This window comes from Grampus griseus, assembly GCF_964374135.1.
Source record: "Grampus griseus genome assembly, chromosome: 14".
Lineage (NCBI taxonomy): Eukaryota > Metazoa > Chordata > Mammalia > Artiodactyla > Delphinidae > Grampus > Grampus griseus.
In genome coordinates, this window is record NC_139008.1 from 39063712 (window position 1) to 39086676 (window position 22965).

At 53.0% G+C, this 22965-nt stretch overlaps 1 protein-coding gene across 3 annotated transcripts in view; it reads left to right on the forward strand.

Annotated features, from left to right (window-relative positions):
• The window catches only part of AXIN1 (axin 1), a 49393-nt gene that overhangs the window by 17569 nt on the left and 8859 nt on the right, over positions 1-22965 (forward strand). For 2 of the 3 annotated variants that reach the window (XM_082671635.1, XM_082671636.1), the window contains exons 2-4: positions 11892-12032; positions 15385-15481; positions 20116-20253. In XM_082671635.1, the coding sequence (XP_082527761.1) occupies positions 11892-12032; positions 15385-15481; positions 20116-20253 (376 nt within the window). Of the gene's footprint in view, positions 1-4181; positions 4257-11891; positions 12033-15384; positions 15482-20115; positions 20254-22965 lie in introns of all 3 variants that reach the window. The other variant, XM_082671634.1, reaches the window with a different exon arrangement.

Consider the following 22965-nt stretch of genomic DNA (forward strand, 5'->3'; position numbering starts at 1 on the left):
TCAGGTCTTGGTTGCAGCATGCGGGATCTTTGTTGAGGTATGCAGGATCTTTCATTGCGGCGTGCAGGCTCAGTAGTTGTGGTGCGGGCTTAGTTGCCCGCGGCATGTGGGTTCTTAGTCTTACAGCTGCACCGTCCAAGGTAATTTGTCATTTTTTGGTGCCACCGTTAAAGATTTTCTTCTGTGTCTTTGGTAAAACTACTGAAGTTTTACTATCATGTCTATTTATCTGGCTTGGGGTTTGAAGTACTTTTTGAATCTCTGGCTTGATGATTTTCGTGAATTTTGGGAAGTTCTCAGTTATTAGCTCTTCAAATATTGCTTCTGCTGTATTCTCTCTTTCTCCTCTCCTTCTGGGATTCCAGTTACTCATGTGTCATACCTTTCTTCTTTTTAAGTCTTTTCAGTAGTTTCTGTCCTCATGCTTCAGTATGCATATTTTCCAGACCTATGTACCATTCACTAATTTCTCTTCAGTTGTGTGTAGTCTACTGTTACATCTGTCTGTGGAGTTCTTAACTTCATTTGTTATATTTTTCAGTTTTAGTGTTCATTTGATTCTTTTTTTTTAAATATTCTGTCCCCTGCTCAAACTCTCCAGCTTGTCTTTTAACTTACTGAACACATTAATCACATATATTTTAATGTCCTGTAATTTTAAAATTGGGGTGTTTTGTGGTTCTGTTTCTGTTGTCTGTTTTTCTTTTGTTCTTCAGTCAGTTGGTCCCGTCTCCTAGTATGCTGGGCAGTTTTTATTGAACACCAGACATTGTATATGAAAAATTCAGAGATTGTTTGAAGTTCCTGATCGTAATTTTCTCCAGTGAGGGCTTACTTTTGCTTCTGACTGGCCTTTAGTGTGGGGACCTGTCACTTTACTCCAGCCAGGAACCAATCTGATTTGAACACAGGACTTCAGTCTTTGGGCAGGCTGGTCTATTTCAGGTTCATCCCTTCTCCTAGCATATAGCCCATTGGGGTCCTGACTGAAGGCCTGAGGTCTTCACCAGGGCCCACATCTTTGGTGCACTTGGAACACCCACTTAAGAATTCTGGAAGTTTTCACATTCTCAGCTTGGAATTCATTGCTTGAGAACCTCAAGGGGAAAAGTGGGACCGTATGTTTGACTTGCATGTCTGTTTTCCTTTTTTTTCTCATGCTTTGGCCCCTTAAGAGATCTCATTTCCTTGGTAGCTATCTTGTGCCTTAAAACAGATGAAAACATTTGTTTGTTTTTTTTATAAAAAAGTATCAAATTTATTTCAATATCTAGTTTCATTTTTAAGTTAAAGCTTTTAGATAATTTTTTTTTGTAATTTAAGATTCATTATCAGAGGTGAGGAAAATGTTAATAAGCTATTAATTACTGACAACAAATAAAATTATTAACCATGCATTTATAAAAGACATGTTAAAGAGTAAAAAGTTCCAGTTACACTACTTAACTGAAGGAAATATCCTTCAGCCCTTTATTTCTAATTATAACACGTTCTCATTTTGACATAATTTACACCTTTTTCACCCAATTAATACTATGCTAAACAAAATTTTTCCAACTGTTAAGCCTTTCTTTACTTAACTGTTACTCTTTAAAAGTTCCTTAAAAGAAATTTGAAATTTTAATTTTCACCATGAATCTGTTTGAACAAAAAAGTAAAGGACAGGGCTTCCCTGGTGGCGCAGTGGTTGAGAGTCTGCCTGCCGATGCAGGGGACACGGGTTCGTGCCCCAGTCCGGGAAGATCCCGCATGCCGCGGAGCGGCTGGGCCTGTGAGCCATGGCCGCTGAGCCTGCGCGTCCGGAGCCTGTGCTCCGCAACGGGAGAGGCCACAACAGTGAGAGGCCCGCGTACCGCAAAAAAAAAAAAAAAAAAAAAAAAAAATACTACCACATAAACTTCCTCTTCATCAAATCCATGTAACCTAAAAATCTGATATGAAACATTTGTGTAAGTCCAGGTCCTGAAGAGATTTCTGCTGACATTTGAGAAAGCGGTTGTGAGCAGAGAAAAGCTGATTTAAATTTTCAGTGTTTACACTAAGCAGAGAGGAACGGGGTTTCTGGTTTGGTTGTCACCATGTTTGAGCTCTCGTTAGCAAGTTCCAGATGTGACTTCTGTATAGCGCTTTATAATTTTCAAAGTGGTCTTCATATATATTGTTCCATAGATACCAACAACTGCTCTGCAGCAATAAACATCCAGGGACATGTTATTATCAAAGTTATGTAAGAAATATATTTGGTGCAGGAAAATTGAAAAATACAGATAAGTGAAAAACGATCTGATACCCCACTGCTCACAGGTAGCACTGTTCTATGTGGATCCCTCCGGAGTCTTCTCGACACGTGTAATCTTCCCTGGGAAGATGGGCTCCATAATCCACCTCACCCACATTGTGAATTTTCAACAGTTATTATAAAGAGTTACTGGTTTGCGTAGCATAGCTACATAAAAGATTTGTGGCAAAGAGGAAATTATAACAGGTGGACCCCCCCGCCCCGGCTTTCTTCTCTGTGAATCTTTCAAGTCAGGAGTGCCTGGCCTCCGTTGAGTATGATGTTCTTCTGACTTCAGAGCCTTGAATATGCTTTGTTAAGCATCGTACAGGAAGTTAGGTGGAATTGTGGGATTTGACTGTGACCTGCAGCCTTTACCACACAGCCTTGTCCTGTTCCTTGTGTGGGGCACTGTGCAGGACAGCGTGGGGACCCGTCTGAGTTGAGGGCCTTCTGCATAGTCTGGCCCTCGGCATCGCCTTGTTTGTGCTGTTCTGTAGGATGCTTGGACTCCTTTCAAAGAGGCGACCCTTGTAGGTCCACTTTGCAGGGGAGGAGCCTGCCCAAGGTTAGTAGCTGGTAAGTGGTGGTGAGGGCAGATTGGGCCCTGGCGGTCCAGTGGTTAAGACATGGGCTGTCACTGCCAAAGGCCCGGGTTCAATCCCTGGTCCAGGAACTAAGATCCCGTGAGCCACGTGACGTGGGAAAAAAAGTTGGACTTACAAGTGAAATGAGGAAGTGTCCTTGCCATCTGTGCCTTTGTCTTGGTCGTTTTTCTGTGGTTTCGAGGGCGCTATAATGTGAGAAGATGAGCTTTGGGGTCAAGTGGCCTTGTTCAGGAGCTGCCTTGTCTGCCTTCCTTCTGATGGGTGGGGACGGACGCGGGGCGAGCCCCGCATGTCTGTTGGGGTCTGGGTGGGAGCTCCTCCTTCAGTGCTGGGCTCCCAGAGGGTGGGGGGGAGAGAGCTCTGGTCTGGGTGCCCTCCCTCCACGTGATTCTATAGACCGCACTCCCTGCCGCTGGAGCTGGTGCAGTGAAGGGTGGGCGCTGGCCTTGGCCCGATGTGGAGCCGTACAGCCCCAGAGGAGAGCGGTTACCGGGCGGTGGAGGGTGCGCTGCAGCACCCCAATCCTCAGGCAGCACTCAGCATGAGAGGGCCGACGTGCATGGACTGCAGGATCCATGTGCCAGCAGGAGAAGCAGATGAGAGGGGGCGTGTGCTCCTGTGTGAGATTCTAGAGAACACAGTGATGGGTGGGGGTGGGGCTGGACAGGGGATCGGAAGGGGCACAAGGAAACTGGGGGCGGTGGACGCACTCATCCTCTTGGTCATGGTGGCGGCCGCACAGGGTGGACGCGTGTCAGAAGCCCTCACACTGCGCTCTGTAATTGTGTGCAAGACATCATGTGCCTTCTCTCAGGGACCCAGGGTTTTAGGAGCACAGGGGACGCAGCGTCCGTGTTCCTGCAGGCCGGCCGAGCAAACCAGATGGCAGCTCCCCTCATCCTCTGAAATGGGGATGATAAACCCCGCTGTTCACCGGGGTGTACCTTTAACCTTTCTTATGTTTGAATATACAAATGAATTACGTATTCTGAAAGTTAAATCCTCGCGTTTGCTTAGAGAGAGAGAAGCTCTGTCAGAAGCAGCGTGGGGAAGGTCAGCCATGTTCTCTTACACTCATTCAGCATCGTTGTGGTTCCTGCCCATGAATTCCGTAACTATACTATTTTCTGTGGGTTTAAAAACAGAGGACAGGAACCAGAGCCCACTTCTCCTGATGCTTTTCCGGGGCAGCAGGACTCTGCCCTCCTGCTCATAGGACGAGGCCGCCCGCTCCCACTTAGCAATGTGCGTGGGCCTGTGGGGCTCATTCTGGGTCTGCTCTCCTCGGTTTACAGGTGTGGAAGCCAGGCGTGGTCACAGAACCAGCCGAAGGCGGAGTGGGGCCGGTTCCTGCTGACGACGACGGGCAGGTGGGTCCGGCAGGCGGGGCGAGCTCACCAGGGCCAAGCCCGAGCCGCAGCTCTCCTCACACCACGTCTGTGAGTGATGGGGTGAGCGTGGGCCAGACCTTGAGACAAGAGGTTTCTGGATTTTCTTTCACCTTGAAGAGTTGATGGAGACCCCAGAGAAGGAAGCAACACTACCCCCTCTGCTCCCCTAAACAGAGGAAGGCGGGATTCCTATTTCCAGAATCAGGGTCTTCTGACCAGCCCTTCAGTTGGAAACAACTGCAGAATCTGGATGAATTACGTAGCACTATTGGAGGCACTGCAGTGTAGGAATTAAGATACGTGGCAGCTGTGGCCTGTGGGCTGGGGAGAGGCAGGTGGAGGGCTTAGACCTGCCCGGGAGGAAGGGCCAAGGTACGAGTGGGCTTCGGCCTCTGCTCACTGAGGACCAGTGCTGCGGTTCCCGTGGTAACCGATGCGTGCACGGTGGATGGTCTCTTCAGGGAAGAGAGTGGCATGGGCAGGGCGGGGACCCTGGGCAGCGCGGCAGTCCCCTCCCTCCGTCACACTTCTGCCCTTCTAGGCCCCCTGGCCTCAGACCCTGAAGTGGCCAGGCCCGGAAGGTTTCCATGGCCCGGAGGGTTTTGAGCTCCCAAGTGCTGCGGGGCTGCACGTGCAGAAATGGAGCGGGGTGAGCGTGGCGAGGGGTGCAGGGCCGAGGAAGCAGCGCACGTTTGCCTTAAAGACCAGGTGGCTGCACCACCAACTGCCTCCCCGTGGGCAGGAGGAAAGCACGTTTTCCTTAATGCCGAGGACCACGAGTGTGTGCACGGATAGATATGCTGTTTCAGCAGGTGGTATGCCGGTCACATTTGGGATGGTTTGTTTCGTCCAGAAGGTGTGACCTTTAATCAGTTAAAGGTCTTGATGGAGGAAGTGCTCTCAGGAGTGGACTTGCTGTCCCTTTGGGGTAGTGATTCTGGCCACGTGGCAAGCCTCCCATCCAACAGCTCCCACTGCAGGCCTCTGTGAACAGTGTGCAGTGGTGCGTCCCCAACACCTCCGTGTGAGCAGGGACCCCCACAGTGCCCAGGCCAGCCCCCCGCACGCAGATGCGGGCCTGGGACATGGTGAGGCTTGAGCTCAGTGAGGAGTAGGTGTTAGGTGAAGATGGATGTGACTTCTGGGGGTTGGGCCCTGCCAGTTCCAGCACGTGTGGCACTGAGCAGAAGGATTGTGGGTTGAGACATGAGGCTGCCACGGTTGGAAACGACTCCAGCATCCAGAGTCAGGAAGTGGGTGGCAGGGTGCTGGGTACGGGGGCCAGGAGGGCTCCCAGGGCTGTGCTAAGGCCCACTATTGAGTGGGCCTCATGTCTGACCGGTCGGGGAAGCCACGTAGGCTCCGTCTTTCCTCTGGTCTCTGTTTATTTTCTTTGTCTGAAATGACCTTAATCATTGTTCACATCCCTGCCCCGTCCCACACTGTTTCATTGGCTGTGTTCCCAGTGGCACCTGGCACGGAGACAAGTGCCTTTCCTGCTTAACCTCAGGTTGTAGCTGGGCCATGTCCCCACGTCGGCAAGTGAATGCATCGCGTGCCAGGCGCCATTCCGAAGCTGCCACCTGCCGGAGGAGAGATGGGCACCGCACACCACAGTTAGCAACTCTGTGTGGGCCAAGGCCCAGTGACTAGCAAGGACCAGTGTCCCACAGGCAGATTTGGGATTTTAGGGGCCAGTAGAATCACAAGTAAAATTCTAGGAGGCACTTGAGGCGACTGCACTTGTATGTGGCCAAATTACAATGTTAAGAAAAGCAAACTGCACCTTATTGGCCCATCAGAGACCTCCCACCTTGCTTAGGAGAGAGTTAGGGAGTGGAGTATCTGGTCTCCGGTGTTTCCTCCAGACCAATGTGAAGGCGAGCGGCACAGGGACTGTCTCGCCGTGGCAACCAGAAGCCTTGCTTCTCAAATTGAGCGTGTGAAGCTGCTGCAGGACAGGAATCTGAGTGTGTTTCTGGAATGCTCAGCGGACTTGGTAAGCCAGTTACGGCATTACTTTTATGCCAGAACAAGCAGGAGCATAACGTGAAGCATAATGCAGTATGTGCCTGAATTTCTGAGTAAAAAATCACAAGACTTCTGCTGAAGGATGCTGACCAAGGTGAAAAAGTGATTCCATGAGGCCTCACCCTCTGGGCTCTGCGGGGCTGTGTGGGGTGAGCACTCAGGCTGGGCTGCAGGTGGTGGGGCCAGCAGAGAGGTCTAATCGACATTCCTCCCGGGAGTGGTGCAAGTTAGGAATCCTCTTTCATCCAGAGGATTTCCAGGGGATAGGAGGTCTCCCATAAATGGAGGAATCACACTTCTAGTATTGGACAACCACACAGTTCAGGGAAAACTGCTGAGAATAGCTAGAAACACTGGGAATTGGTTTTCTTTTTAATCATATTGAAGCCTTTGGAGAGCTAACCAAGCAGGAAGGAATGGCAGGCCCATCGGAGAAGGGAGCCCAGGGAGACAGTCTGGAAAGTGTGGCTGGTCCTTGGGCTCCAGGGGGCTGGGACCTGCGTGGGAGGAAGGTGCCCCACACGTGGTCAGGATCCACCCCCCACCCTCTGAGAGCCTGCAGCCCAGCCCGGACTCTCTCAGTTCCTGACTTTGGATTAAGGTGGCTGGATTCCTAGTGCACCAGCCACAGGCCAGGGTAAAATGCATACGCTCTAGGGAAGAAAGCATCATCCCAGGCAGCCAGTTTAGAAAGATTTTCACACAGTGTCTGGCTTTCCATCCAGAATAACCAGGTACTGAATGAAAAATAATCAGGCACTCAAGAATACAAGACAATGTGATAAAAAATGCGGAGGAGGAAGCCTTGGGGATCCAGGTAAGGAGGTTTACGGATACCTCCTTGGTGGAAATCTGTCAGGGCTGGGGCTGGGAGTGGGGGAGTGTTCTCAGACAGACTCTGGGCTCTGGGAAGAGCAGAGCTGGAAGGAATGGATTATAATCCACTGGATAAAATAAAAATCCGCTCGGGTACATAGGACGCCAACTGATAAATACAGATCAAGTGATGGGTGTGAACAGGATTTGTATATAATCTCAAAGTATCTCCGCCACAAATTACCTCTTAATTACAAAGGAAAAGTAATAGATTTAGAGTGGAAACACTTGGCAGGCACTGGGTTTGCCACCAATATTGGGACCAACCGGCATGGTGTTTTTCTTTTCTTATAAATTTATTTTATTTTATTTATTTTTATTTTTGGCTGCATTGGGTCTTCGTTGCTGCGTACGGGCTTTCTCTAGTTGCAGCGAGCGGGGGCTACTCTTTGTTGCAGTGCGCGGGCTTTTCATTGTGGTGGCTGCTCGTTGCAGAGCACGAGCTCTAGGCGCACAGTCTTCAGTAGTTGTGGCGCAAGGGCTTAGTTGCTCCGCGGCATGTGGGATCTTCCTGGACCAGGAATCGAACCCGTGTCCCCTGCATTGGCAGGCAGATTCTTAACCACTGCGCCACCAGGGAAGTCCCATGGTTTTCCTTGAGGTGATACAACATCGCTTCTGTGACGTTCTGCCAGAAATGTTAGATGCAGATCTCACGTGAGACATTCTGTGGAACGACTGGCCCAGGCTCTTGAGAATGTCACTTCGGGAAGGAGGTGGACTAGGAGCCAGGTTGAAGGCAGCTGAAGACACGACAGTCAGTGTGTGGCTGTGGCCTGCATCTTGGAACATAGGAATAGCTCTAGAGGCCACTCCTGGGACAGTGGACGGGGTCCGAGCTCGACCTCCATGTCAGGGTTGCGCTGCCTGCTGTTTTTGGTCTGTGGCGTGTCTGTCCGCTGTGCATCCCAAGTGTGGGTTGATGTGGCACTCTGGCCTCAGGCGCTGGGCCTGGAGGAGAGCCTGCCTGGGGCGGGTGTGGCAGGGGGGGCAGCAACAGCCGGCACCACCTCACCTTCCTAGGAGCTGCGGGAGGTGGAGAGGTCGATGATGAGGAGTGACATTTCAAAGTGCCTGGGTGTACAGACGTCTCTTAAGACCCTGCTTTCAATTCCTTTGGCTATATGCAAAGAAGGGAAATTGCTGAATCATATGGTGACTCTTTTAATTTTTAGGAGCTGCCACACTGTGTTCCACAGAGACTGTACCATTTTACATTCCCACCAAAAGCTTACAAAATTCCCTAGAAACAGAAAATGATTACCAACCAGAATTCCAACCCAGTAAAAATACCCTTCAGGAATAAAGGGGAAATTAAGACAGTTTCAGACCAACAAACACCAAGTTGTCAGCCGCAGCCCCTTTACTAAAGGACATACTTAAGGGTGTTCTTCAGGCGGAAAGAAAATGCTCTCAGGTGGAAACACCCAATGCAGGAGGGAAAGGGCAAGTATGTGGGTAACTCTAGGTGACTGCTGGTGGGATAAAATAATACTGATGATGTCTTGTGGGATTTAAGACATTACACTGAATTAAAATCCAGGATAACAACAGCACATGTGTGTGTGTGGAGGTGAGTGGAGTTAATTATTTTTGGGGGGCATGCGGGATCTTAGTCCCCTGACCAGGGATCAAACCCGTGTCCCCTGCAGTGGAAGCTCGGAGTCTTAACCATTGGACTGTCCCTAGTGGAGTTAATTCTGACCATGTGTTGCCTGGGAACAGGTAAAATGCAGTTAATTGGACCTTGATGCATCAAGGGTACCTATTATAACCTCTAAAGGAACCACTGAAAGAATAGTAAAAGGCTTACTTTGTTAGAGGGAGGACATGGAAAATAAAAAATATTCCAAAAGAAGGCAAGAAAGAACAAAAGAAGATAGAACAGCTGTGACAAACAGAAAGCAAACAATGAGATGGTGGATCCACTCTCTGTAACCACATTGAATGCAACAGGACCAAAGGAAGCAATTAAAAGGAAAAATGGTCAAACTGGAACTTGAAAAGGCTAGCTGCTTACAAAGGACACACAAAAGTAAAAGGATCTAGGAGGGTTGAGTGTGAAAGGATGGAAAGCAAAATCCTGCCAGCAGCAACCCCAGGGAGCAGGCGACAGGGAGGCCGGACGGTCCCCGGCGGGCTTTTATTCCGAGGACTGGAAACTACAGAGAGCTTGGAGGTTTCCCTGGATGCCGCATCTGGGTTCTGATTCCTGGCCGTCTTGTGGGGAGCAGCCCAGCGTCCCCCGAGTGATATTTCCCAGAACTTCCTCTGTCGCGCGGCAGCCTGCAGCGCCTCTGTCCTGAGAGCCAGCCTTCCTGTCCACGGTCAGCACCTCGCTGGTCTCCCTCCTTTCTGTTCTCTCTCGACAGCCCTTTGCTTCCCTTTGTTCTGGACTGGGAGCTGTGTACATAGTGGGGTTTGCTCTGTACTGGAGGCCGTGGAAAGGATCCATGTTTTTCCTGCTTATCGCCTCAAAGCTGGTTTTTCTATACGCGTGAAAGATGTGCCTGGGACCTGTCAGGAGGGAGCAGACGGCCCTGGTGCATTGGCGTCGCAGGCTTGGTCCTGCCCTCATGGGTGTGCGGGGTGCTGGCCACGACGTGACGGGGACACTGAAGAGCAGCTTAGCGCTCCCTGTGATCTGAGTTCCAGTACAGTGGCTGTTAATGGCGACAGCACTGGCGGTTTTGTTTTTAAAGAACCAGAGGAATAGCAGTGTCCCTGAGAAAGAGCGTGACGTTGCAGACGTCTGCTCCATGTCAGCGTAAATGTAGGACCAGGTGCGTGCGGGTCCCCGTCCGTGAACGTGTCCCCATCCCTTCCCATAAGCCTCTGTGACGCTGACGCTGCCCTCATTTGGCCAGAACATGTTAGTGGGCTCCAGGGATGCCCTCAGGCTGCCGTGGGTGGGTCAGAAGGACCGTGGTGCGTGGTGACTGACCCTCTGCAGTGTCCCCCTGCGGTGTGGGGATGATGAGCACCTGATCCTGAGCTGGCGGGAGAGTTGTGTGCCACATCACCATGCACTACTGTGGCCTCAGTGGCAGAACAGGTGGGGTGCCATGGCTGCACTGTTTGTGCTTGTGGCCCCTGGGGAGGTGGGCCGCTCCTCTCCAGCTGCGCTGCCCGGCCTGGCCCACGTGTGCTGCATGACAGGTGTCCAAGATGGAAAGGTGCCTTTTCCTGAGTGTGTGCACAGCACAAACCAGGGCTTCCAGAAGTTCTGTTCTTCCGGTGGTGGGCGTCCACACGGGGCTCCGTCAGTTTAGAAGTGTTGTGGTCCCTTCTCCTCCCGCATCGAGGACACAAGTCCAAGGGACGAGGTGACTCCTACCATGTCCCTGGAGTCAGTGCAGCTGCTGTTCATGAGCGCCCTGACCAGAGTGAGGCTGGAGCCAGGGGCGTTTGCACGGGCTCGATGGGCCTCCAGCACGTCGTAGCCCTCGGCAGCCCGCGGGGACTGACCAGCGTTGCTTCCAGGGAGGCTCTGGGAAGAGGAGGCAGTGTGGGGAGCAGCAGCGAAGGGCCGGTAGGGCCGTCGTGGGATGAGCAGAGCAGAGCAGACTCCAGAAGTCGATTCATGTGTTCGGGGAGTTAGGTGTGAAAGTATTCAGAACAAGGTGGATTGTGCAGTACTTAATGCTAACGGCTGGCTCTCCATTTTGATGCAAGGGAGTAGGTAGGTTTTACACACACATATTTCAGGTAGAGATCTAAATTTTAAAAAAACAACTATTGAAGCATTTGAGGAAAAACAGAAGAATATATTTGTAATCTTTGAATGAGGAAAGCTGGCCTATGTAAGATACAGAAAAATCTATAAAGGGAAAGATTGGTAAATCTGATTTCACAGAAATAAAAAACTTTTGTAATATCAAGATCAACATAAACAATGTTAAAAAGTGACATTTAGGGAGAAAATATTTTTCCCGTATATAACCAGAGGTTAATAGTAAGAATATTTAAAGGCATCTGTAAATCACTAAGAAACTCATAAACAGTCTAATAGAAAATGGACAGAGGTATGAACAGGTAAAGAGGAGGGAATTTAAGTGACACCCAAACCTCCAGCCTGACCACCAACCAGGGAAATGCAGACTAAACCCAGGTGTCAGTTTCTGGCTATTCACATGACAAGTGGTGTTGGGTCCCACCCAGGGAGTGCTGGACTGCTCCTGGGAGGAAGTGGCCGGTGGGGCATCGAGACAGCCACTGTTAAACCCACAGGTCCCTTCACCCACCATTCCCCTCATCCGTCCTGTGGCAGTTCTCAGTGCACGGGAGTCCTGGCCCACTCCGTGGTCCTCTTGAGGGGGCCGTGGCACCGGTGCTGCGGCTGTGCCCACAGGGTCGGGTGGCTTTGCGGCTGATTAGCGAGTCTGCGGGCAGCGCTCTGTAGGAGCAGGGAGAGCAGAGCAGCCGTGCCCCGTTTCCAGTTATGTGCATAAAAATGCCAACCCAAATACCGCTCCGTGTGTTCACTTACACGTCTGCCTCATGTGGAGGGAAGATGTGGGAGATGCCCATCTCCCTGGGAAGGACAGCGGGGTGGGAGGCAGGGTGGAGACGCCAGCCCTTTCTGCTCCGTCTTCTGAATTGTTTGCGTCTGCAGTTGACATATTGGGATATCAGATGATTATGAAAATGTGGATAAATGCACGAGGACGTTGTCCGGCAGCTGCTAACGTGCCTCTTTGTTGGCAGGTATGGATCCTGGCGGGAGCCTGTCAACCCCTACTATGTCAACTCCGGCTATGCCCTCGCCCCAGCAACCAGCGCCAACGACAGTGAGCAGCAGAGCCTGTCCAGCGATGCTGACAGCCTGTCCCTCACCGACAGCAGCGTGTAAGTGCCCCTGCCTGGGAGAGCAGCCCCTAAGGGGCAGCCAGGGCCTTCTCCCCAGAAGCTGTTTTGGGGCCCTCCCCAGTGGGGTGTCAGTGCATCTGCATTGCAGGGAGTGTCGCTAGAAATCCGCAAACAAACCGGAGCCAAGGTTTGTTGTAGTTGCTTCCCTCCAGGCCAAGGCTGCTGGAACCTTTGGAAGAGGGAAAGCCTCAGAGCTGCCTGGGCTGGCGCCCCAGGTTCTGGGTCTCTGGTGTTCACGTCGGAGGCGCGGCCAAGGCGGACCGTCCCCGAGGGCGTCTCCGGTCCATCCTGCTCTGCGCTCACGCTCCTTTAATCTGGAAGCCGTCTCACCTGCTCAGCAGTGCTTGTCGTCCCCTCAGTGTGGTTCTGTTCTGCCCGACAGCTCAGGGGTGGCCACCAGGGGCCACAGGAGCCACATTGAGCCTCTGTGTCACTTGATGGTGACAGCTTCCTTCATCGTCCTCTCCAGGGAAAACCCTCCCTTGGGGGGAAGTGCTTGTTTCTGATACCTTTCTCTTTGGTTCAGCAGATAACTTTGGGGACCCAGGCGTGCGTCAGAAGTTTGATTGTGTCAGACCATGCCCATGTCACATCAGGGTGTTGCCTATCTGCCTGCTTGGGTCACGTGGGGCCCTGAATCCACCACCCATGAGTGTCAGGCTCGCCCAGCTTTCGGTCGTACGCCATTTGCCATCTGACCGCCACCGAGGGGAAGGTTCTGGCCGGGCCCAGGCCCAGGGCAGGAGGCAACCTTTGGGTGTGAAGCCAGCAGGTGTGGGCCCGTGGCCGCATCCGCAGGTGTCTTGTCCCCACGAGAGCATGTGGGGTTGTGGCCCTGGCTGCTCTCAGCGGGTCATGGGGACTCTGCCCCCGCCCTGGCTAGGGTCTAGAGGTCAGATAGGTCTAAATAAAGAGGAAAAGGCTGCCGAGCTCGTCTTTGTAGGTGAGCAGGCCTTTCCACGTTGAGGTCTTGCTCTGTGGGCCGTCTTCTCGGTATACGCTTTGTGCTGCCTGTGTCTTTGCACTGCTTTCCACGCTGCATCCCGCCGGACGGGATGGGGCAGGCTGCTGGATGGGATGGGGGGGCAGGCTGCTGGATGGGATGGGGGGTCAGGCCGCTGACGGGACGGGTCCCTGAGCAGGTTCCTACAGCCCCGTGCTGTGTGCACCTGGTGCCCTTTCTCTTCTCTTCCCCTTTGGTGACCACATGGTGGAGGCCTCATCCCGTCAGGTTGAGCCTCTGTGAGGCATTTTTCATTCATCATTACCTTCTCCTTTGTCTTGAATCTTTAGTATAAAATGTTGACATGTTTTTAACAACTTAGTTGAAATTACTGGGGTTTCAAACACTACCTTCCGTGAATATGAAGTATCACATAAAAGGGTTCCAACGAACTGCAGCCCGTCAGACCCCCGGGAGCAGCTGACAGCACGAGATCTGTTTTCCTCTTCCCCAAAACTCAGTTACTGCAATGACAATTAGTCTCTTAATTCTCTCCAAGAAAAGGACATGTGTTTGCTAAAGGGAAGATCTAAAAATTTTTTAATATTTTTTCCCTGATGTTCTATTCATCTTGGTTTACACTGAGACTCAGAAATGTAGGCATAGTCGAGAATTAGGAATGTAAAATTGTGGCAAATATTTGAATGTATATGAGGCAAAAAATAGGATCGTGTGTTTCATCTAAATTATTTCTGATGGCAACTCAGGGTCGCCTCCACCTGGTGAAGTGCTTCCTAGTCCATTGACTTCGGGCATAGATTCTGAGGATGGTGCCTGATCCTCAGAAGCGTATGGATTTTAGGTGCCCTGTCAGAGTACATGAGAAACAGACAAGTTGGTGGCTTGGGACACCTGAACAAGCCCTGGGACATGTGAGAGCGTTCAGATGTACTTGACGCTCTTCTTCGCTGATGCCTGTCCTCTGGAGCAGCCTGGCCCTGCTGGACTGCTGAGCCATCTGCACTGTGGCACTGCCTGGGACCCTGACAGCCAGGGACACCCGGGTACACCGCAGCCTCTCTCTGCCCTGCTCTGAACCTAAGTGCACCCTTTCCACCCAGCCTGGGGTGCAGCCCTGCCCGCCCACAAAGCCACAGAGCTGTGGATGTGTGTCTGCCTGGGATGGGGCCAGGACACGCTGAGTGCTGCGTGCTTGGTGCCTTTGCTAGGCGCTCTAGCAGTCGATGCAGTGAGATCAGAATTGTCATGGCTGCGTGTTCACATCCTGGTGTCCAGTGAAAACAGCACTGCTCTGGCAGCACTTGCCCTGTGGGCAGTGCTTGAGCAGGATGCAAGGGGTTAGGATCACTGGCACAGACGTTCACTGCACCTGCCGGACAACTGGGAGGCTAGAGTATTTCAGTAGCAGACGATTGGGAGGGCCATCTCTTCGAGCTGTCGGAGGTGGCAGCACGCCGCAGAGTCCTTCAGAGACAGAAGCGGGGACCAGAGAAGGCTCCTATTGGCCACTGTGCTCCCCGGAGTAGCTTTCAAATGGCAGGAGAGAGCTGCCGAGTTCTTAAGGGACAGCACGTGTGCAGTGAGCCATGTGTTGGATCTGCTACTTCTCTTGAATAAGTGCTTCGTTATTTTAAAGACAGTATGTAATTTAAAAAAAATTTTATTTACTTATTTGGTTGCTCCAGGTGTTAGTTGCAACAGGTGGGCTCCTTAATTGCAGCTCCAGGACTCCTTAGTTGCGGCACACGGTCTCCTTAGTTGTGGCATGTGAACTGTTAGTTGCAGCATGCATGTGGGAACTAGTTCCCTGACCAGGGATCAAACCCAGACCCCCTGCATTGGGAGTGTGGAGTCTTATCCACTGCACCACCAGGGAAGTCCCAACAGTATGTAATTTAATTTTTATTTTTATCATAATCTTCAAAAGGGTTTATAACTAAAATTTACATCAAGGAAGCTAATTTGAGCATTTGACAGAGAGATTACACTGCATTACCAATTTACCTTGGAAGAAAGCAGAATATAGGAACCTTGGAAATCTCTTTCAACGGTATCTAGATTGTCTTGGCCACCGATTTTGCAGCCCTCCAATGTTTCCAGTCCATTTAGAGCACCCCTTCCAGGTAGGCACACCATATCCTGCCTGGGCAGTAAAGCAGGGGTCAGCACACATTTTCCATAAAGGATCACGAATAGTCTCTGTCCCATGTTCCTCCTCTGCTTTAAAAATGTAAAAGTCATTCTTAGCCCATCACACCTCAGAAAAATAGGCTGTGCTGGCCCTGCTCTAGATAAAGCCAGCTCAGCCGAACTTGGTTGAGCCATTCTATTTGTGCTCACTCTGGACTGTCTCTTTCTCCTGGACAGGGATGGAGTCCCACCTTACAGGATCCGCAAGCAGCACCGCCGGGAGATGCAGGAGAGCGTCCAGGTCAACGGGCGCGTGCCTCTACCTCACATTCCTGTAAGTTCGTCTGCACAGCCCTCGCCCTCCCCGTCTCCGAGTTTGGGGCTCACCTGCCCTCCTGGACCCGTGCCCACCCGTTCTCTCCACTCTGACCAGGCTGCTGTGGCACTGGCCTGGCTTCCGAGGAGCTCAGCTCAGGTCCAGGCACGGCACACGGTCACACGCATTCTCGCCCTGTGGCTGGAGGGGGCAGTGCCTGCACAGTCGGTACAGATGAGCAGGGACTGCCCTCCTCACAGCCTTTCCCATCGTGTTAAATGAGGTGCTTCTCCTGGAGGTGGGAGAACCGCTCGGAGCCTGTCGCTGGCTCGATGCCCAGGCCTGGCCAGACTGGCGGCCGGCGGCTCTGTGGGACAGCGTGGCAGTGCCCCCGTCCTGAGCACCCATGAGCACTGCTTTGTTCGGGATGAAACAAGGCATCGGCCGCCTGTGGCTGAACTGTGGGGCGTCCTGACTTCAAAGCTGCCTCAACTTCACCTCTTGGATAAAAATAACAAGGTGATAGTGGTTCTCCTGATCGTGGGCACTGGGGACCCTCAGAGAGCCCAGTGCAGGGTGGGGCTGGGCAGAGAGTTCCTTTGCTGATGACGGGAGGGATTAGCTGTTCTCGTTTGGACGCGTTGACTTGGAGCGGGAAAGACCTTGCAGGGAAGATGTGGTCTTGTCGCGTTGGTGCATCCACAGTGACTCGTGTCTTCCTGGCGGTTTCTGTGCAGGGAAAGCAGATGCATCTCAGGATTGTTGCACACACCTGCCCTCCATCAGGATTCCTTGGTTAGAGTCTTTTCACTTTTCTGTAGATGCTTTAATTTCCAAATAAGAAAAGTGATATGGTTGAGAAGAGGGCATTTTGTCACCTCCCAGCTACCCCTTGGCACAGATGCGCCTGAACCAGGCACCGATGGTGTCTGCTTAGGGACAAGTGGAAGATGCTATGAGGGCTGTGTGTGCACGTGTGTGTGTACATGTACGCGTGTGCGCATGCGTGTGCCTGCCTGTGGGCAGCCTCCTGGGGAGTGCTGAGCTGGCTCATGTCTGGAGCAGCCTGGGCCTGAGCCGAGGCCGTGGCCACACGTGTTCTCTCTGCTCTGTGGACCAGGCTGGGCAGGGGCACAGAGGAGGTGCCCAGCATCTTGTGTCCTGGAAAATAGGGGTGTGAGGGGACATGGAAAGGGTCACAGTCAGTGCCGTGGAGTGGGGTCCGTGCGTGGATGCTGACGTGACGGGGGGGGTCGAGCCCATTGATGAGCAGGGTGTCAGCATCGTCCCCAGTGTCCCCTCACAGACCACATACTCCCGGGGGAGAAAGCTGCTTTGTGAAAGGACCTGCCTGGGCTCCTACGTCCGCGACAGGACGCCAGAGCTACCCCTGCGAGGACATAGCCTGAGCCGAGGGCCATCCTGCACAAGAACTGCCCTTTAACTCTCATAGGTCACGGGGTCATGAGAATCCCATGTGGACCCAGCTGAGGCCACCGCACCCTCCAGGGTGAGCCCAGGGAGGCGGGTCGGGGCTGGAGGTGCTCGTGTGGGAGAGTCCCTGCGTGTAGGAAGCACGCCGTCTGCTGTCAGATCCAGAAAAAATGTTCTTCATGTTGTTCTTGCAACTTGTCTGCAAGTTTGAGATTTTTTCCAAAATAAAATTTTTTTAATTTGAAAAATTAAGCGAAGTGTTAGACAAAACCTACAGAAAGAGCTGGAGTAGCACGGGGGCGGGTTGTCTGCGTGCAGCACTGAGAGGGGCGGAGAGGACAGGGTGGCCCAGAGCCCACGTGCCGCCCGAGCAGCTTCCAGAATCAGAAAAGCAGTGCCCTTGGGTCCCGGAAGGCCCTTGGCGGGCAGTCCTGCATCCTGAGGGTCTGTGTTTCCTGGCCCTGCACCTTGAGCCCAGATTCAAGAGAACGGCCCTGCCGGGTAAATGGGGGTGAGAGGAGAAACACCGTGAGTGGCCTGCAGTCGGGGGAGTCCTCCCTGGGGTGCGGCTGTCTGCACGCGGGGAGCGGAGTCCCTGCCAGGGCGAGGGCTGGTCGGGGGCTGGTCGGCAGCTGTGCTCAGCCTGGCCATGTGCTCGGGGCAGAAGGTGCAGCCGAGTTTTGTTCAGTGATGTGGTTTGAGGTTCAAGGTGAAGGGACTTCAGCCTCATCCACCACGACTCACGTGGACGCCTTCCCCGCCAACGGGAAGAGAATGCTGCTTCGCGCCTCTGTTCGCCAGCGACATGTCTTCTGTGGCTGGTGCCCCGGGAGCCCGTGCACATTGTTTGATTGTCGGACCGGATGCTGGGTGGTGGGCGGAGGTGGGTCCAGGGAGCTGGGACTCCTGTTGCCGTTGTATGTCTTTTTTGGAAGTTGCCATTTCTCGGGGGGTCTACTGTGTTCAGTGCTCCTCGCTGCGAGATGCACGGGGGTTTGGGGAGGCCAGTGGAGGGGACGCATGTGGGTGACTGTCGTGGGAGAGAGGTGCCGGCATGTGGGGGAGCCTGTGGCTCTCCACATGTGAAGTGTCTGGTCCTGAGATCCTTAAGGCTGAGAGAGGAGCCTCTTCTTTCTTTGTTGGCCTTTTATATTCCTCAGAAGTTTCACATTTTTATTTACTTGAAATATTTTCCTTTGTGGTTTTTTTAAATTTCTTCAAAGCTGGAGAGGTTACCGTTCTTCCATGAATCTGATAATCATTGTAACTTCTGACAGCTTTCCTATTTTTGGAGTCACAGCTGCACAGTTTGGAGGCTGTTTTCCAGAATGGACTCGCTGGATCTCGTCAAGAACTTTTTCCTTCTGCTCTTGTGTGGTCAGAACCGTGCGCTCTCACCATCTGGATGTCGTGCTGGTGTCACAGCACTCTTGGATCAGTGCTCCCTGCCCCGGCTCTCCTGCCTCTGACCTCTGACCAGCCAGCTTGGTGGGGCCGGGCTGCCCTCAGGTCCCTATGGTCTGTCCCAACGCCCGCTGTTGAGGACTCCTTCCAGGGCCCGGCCTTTTGGCTGTCCCACCGCCCAGTCGTCTGGGGCTCATCATCCACGCCCACCTTCTCTCAGGACCTTCTAGAAGTGCTGGGCACCCTGACTGCCCTTCTTGGGCATGGGCTTCTTGGCTCCAGGACAAACCTCTGACTGGTGTTGGGCACTGCCTGGCCCTTGGCACCAGCTTCTCCGCCTCTGAAGCATTGGCCTGTGTCCAGGCCTCTTCGAGCCTGTCGTGGTCAGCATCAGCCTCAGTGGCTTGTTTCTGAGCCCTTGATGTCACGTTCTTCCCTAATTTTACATGTTTCTGAGGAACCAGGAACTGTTCTCACTCCTGTCTTGTAGATGAGGAATGGGTGTGCAAATCCAGACCATGTCCAGAGCCCCCTGGTGGGAGGGCTGTGTGGGCACCAGCTCCACCCAGGCTCCCACCCCTGTCCCACGGCTTCCTGCCTCGCCTGCTTCTGTCTGGAGGCCAGGGTTCTACATAGCCACTATCCACCCAGAGGTCAGAGAGGGCCCCTGTGCGCCACCCTGTCCCCAGGTCCTTCCAGGCCCTCCCTCCCTTGGGTCTCCCCTCTCCCTCACCAGCCTCCTCATGCAGCACTCCTGCCGCTCCCATCCCTCCCTCACTTAGACCTCAGTGGCTTAGATTTTTAAAACATGTTTTGCTATAGAGGACGTTTATTGGGACAACTGGTGAAATTGGAATAAGATCTGTGATTAGATAAGAATATTGTATCAGGATTTTTTCTTTTTTTTTATAATTGTCCTGTAGCTAGGTACAGGATTGTCCTTGGTTTTTGTTAAATACATTCTAAAGCGTATGGGAGTTAGCAGGCGTCACATGTGCAGTGTTCTCTGCTGGCTCAGGAAAGTGTGTGCCTGTCTGTGTCTAGGGGAGAAAGTTACAGCAAGTGTGGCAGGTGGCAGTGGGCTGGGGTCCAGGTGAGGGTGCACAGGAGTTCTTCGTACTCTTCTTGCAATTGTTTTGGATTTGAAATTATTTCACATTAAAGCTAGCTACTCCCCACCCCCGCAAAAGAAAAAGCTATCCAGTGTATTGTTGTAAACTGCATCGCGGAATTATGTTCTCTGAAAGGAAGAGCCGTCTGTCATCCCCCCTCTCCCTTGACTCTTTCCTGTACCCAGTGTTTTGTGTCCCTCATCCCAACATCAGAGTCCAGAGCCTGGTCCACACACACCTGAGTGCCAGGCACTGCTGCCGCCTTGTGTGCAGGGCGGGTGCTGCAGGGAGCGGCCAGCCCTTCTGGCCCGTGGGCTCGTCCTGTCCTCAGTGGTCTTCGCAGCTGCAGCTCTCCTGCCACGCCTCTGCCATGGCCCCAGCTGCCCTGGGTCCCAGCCTGGGCAGTCACGAGAAGCGCTTCTCTGGGACGGGCCAGAAGCTCTCGGGGTAGGCGCCCCTGGGCTGAGGGCGCCGGGGTGGCCTTTGTCCTGGGGACGCAGCTCCCAGCCTGCTCAGTGTCTCCATCCGGGGTCATGCGAGGTGGGAAGCGGTGGTGTCTGCTCGTTCTCACTGCTGGGTCAGCTCTGGGTTGGATAAAATGCAGGCCCCATGTTCTCTCCTCACCTGCGGTGTGGCAGGGCCACCCGGGCGCGGAGCAGCTCCACACTGCACGTACGGCTCACCAGCAGTGTCTCCTTGCAGCGCACGTACCGAATGCCAAAGGAAGTCCGTGTGGAGCCCCAGAAGTTTGCCGCAGAGCTCATCCACCGCCTGGAGGCTGTGCAGCGGACGCGGGAGGCCGAGGAGAAGCTGGAGGAGCGGCTGAAGCGCGTCCGGATGGTGAGTGGGTCCCATGGCGGGGCACCACGCCGGGTCACTGAAGTGTGTGACCACACTCGGTAGAGTTTAGGGGGACTTCAGGCCCTGAGCTGCTCCCACCAGGGCCCCCTAGCACCTCCCCGCCCCACTGGATCATGCTCCACCCCGACTTGGGGGCTTATGGGCAGCTCTCCCATGACACCTGCTCGCGGACCCAGGCCTGGCCTGCATCCTGCTCAGTGCCCTCCCTGCCACGTGGAGCTGAGATGCCCTCACATGGGCAGGAGGGGCAGGAGGCTCCCACTTGTCACTTCCGAGTGCAGAGTGGCTTTTAGGTCTGGACACAGGCTCTGTTTTGTCTTGTTTTCTGACCTGCAGCCTTGTTTGATGGAACTTTGGAGGCTAAGAAGTTTCATAATATTTGTAATTTATTTGGTTTAATACTTTTCTGCCCATAACTGCCAGAGATACCTTGCTTTTGTTGCCCTGGGCGTGTCATTCTACAAGACTCGTTTCCACACATTCAGGGCCTCCGTGCAGAGGTGCTAGTGACAGGTGTGCCTCTCACACGCCCTCCCTGTGCCCAGTCCCCCCTGGACTCTGTGGGCCTCAGTGCTGTGTCCCACGGGCCTTTGCTTTTTCTCTTAGAGCAGAAATCTGTTCTCTTCTTGATATTTTGCCCAATACCTGAAACTCAAAAATGTGACGTTTCCTGAAGGAGTTGTTTCTCCACCCGATCTTCCTATTTAATATACAGGACCTGAGCCCTCGCTGGACCCCATCAGAACCCTTGGGAGGGCCCTGCTGTTTCAGTTCCACGTTCCCCGGGTGGGCCGTGTGTACAACAGTCTGGAGGCACTGCCATCAGGGTGGACATGGGGCCTGGCACGTGGTCACACCTGGAGTTCCCCTCTCCTGCCGCCTGCACCCGGCTCCAGAGCTCCCAGTGATGCCCAGCCCTGAAACAGGGGGCCTGGCTCCCCCATCTTCCCCTGTGGGGAGACAGCAGGCAGGTTTCCCGTAGCGTGTCAGAACCTGGGACCCCTCACAGCACCAGAAGGCAGCCCTGAGAGTGAGACGCTGGCGGGCAGGGCTGTGCTGCGAGGAGCCTTAGGGAGCCTGGTTGGCCCTCGCTCTCCTCTTCTGCCTGCATGGCAACGGCACGGCCCTCACAGCAGAGAAGGTGTGGCCTGAGGGCTTCCCCTGAGCTGACCAGCTGTCCTCGCGCAGCCCCCGAGGTCACCCGACAGGCACCCACCCTGCCGGCTCCCGTGACTTGGTCTCACTGCTTGGGAGGGAGTGGCCGGCAGGGCTGGGGTTGGGGGTTGCGCTGGCTGAGCTGCTCTCATTCAGGCCGTGAGGCCTGCGGAGGAGCTGAAGGGACAGTTAGGGGCATGGTTTCCGCCTCCTGCAACCCCGCTCTGAGAAAACGAACACAGGGGGAAGGGGAAGGGGAAGCTGTGACAAAGTGAGAGAATGGCATGGACATATATACACTACCAAACGTAAAATAGGTAGCTAGTGGGAAGCAGCTGCATAGCACAGGGAGATCAGCTCAGTGCTTTGTGACCACCTAGAGGGGTGGGATAGGGAGGGTGGGAGGGAGGGATTTTTTAATCCTACAGATTTTTTAATAACTTATTTTCATTGTAAAACTTGGAAAATAAAAACAAAATAAAACGGGCTTCCCTGGTGGCGCAGTGGTTAGGAGTCCGCCTGCCGATGCAGGGGACACGGGTTCGTGCCCCGGTCTGGGGGGATCCCACGGGCCGCGGAGCGGCTGGGCCCGTGAGCCATGGTCACTGAGCCTGCGCGTCCGGAGCCTGTGCTCCGCAGCGGGAGAGGCCACAGCAGTGAGAGGCCCGCGTACCGCAAAAAAAAAAAAACGAATACTAGCAGCTGAGTGGTTATGTAAATGTATAATATCAATATTATAGAGCTCTAAAATTGAATTTCTGCACATGCAGAGCTATTAAGAAAAACTAGATGTCAGATCCGTAGGAATTTGGAGGTTCCCTCTTGCTCTCTGCTGCCCTAGGTGAATAGTGTCAACAGTGCAGTGCCCTGGGGAAGACTTGGCGAGGAGTCTCCCAGCGCCTCATCCCTGCAAAGCACAGGGGTCGGGATGGGGACACAGGATGGGGTGCAGGAGCCCAGCGGTCTGAGGCTCTGCCAGGGCAGCTCCCATCTGTGCCCACAGGGTGTGTGTTCCCCCTCCATCCATCCCTCTCTCCCTGTCTGTCCTCCTCAGTGCCATTTTCCATCCTGAGTTGCAGTGCCCACAGCTGACGGCATGTCCGAATGACATTTAGGTACTTTTGCAGTGGTGAGTCCTGTGGTGAACTCCCGGAGGTTTTTTCTGTTAAAGTGCAGCGTGGCTTAGTCACCCGTTTTCTCAGTTATGACCAGACATACTCAGCATTCTGGTTTGGACAAGTCAATAAGACAAGAAAATAAATGTGACCAGTATCTTTTGGAATTAAAGTGATGGAATATTTATGTTTATGGATGTGGTTATGGTAATTCTCAGAGAGTCAAAGGAAATTCTGTTAGTTTAATGTCAGAATTTATTAAGACACCAATAGCAAGGTAAGCAAAAACCAAGAGCTCTTCTGTACAAGGGCAACATTCCCTTTGAAAATATGATGGAAAATATGGCAGTAAGATTGAGGAATAGGAAAACTCAACTGAAAAAAAAAACAAAATTTTTATTGATAAGCATAAAAGAAAGTG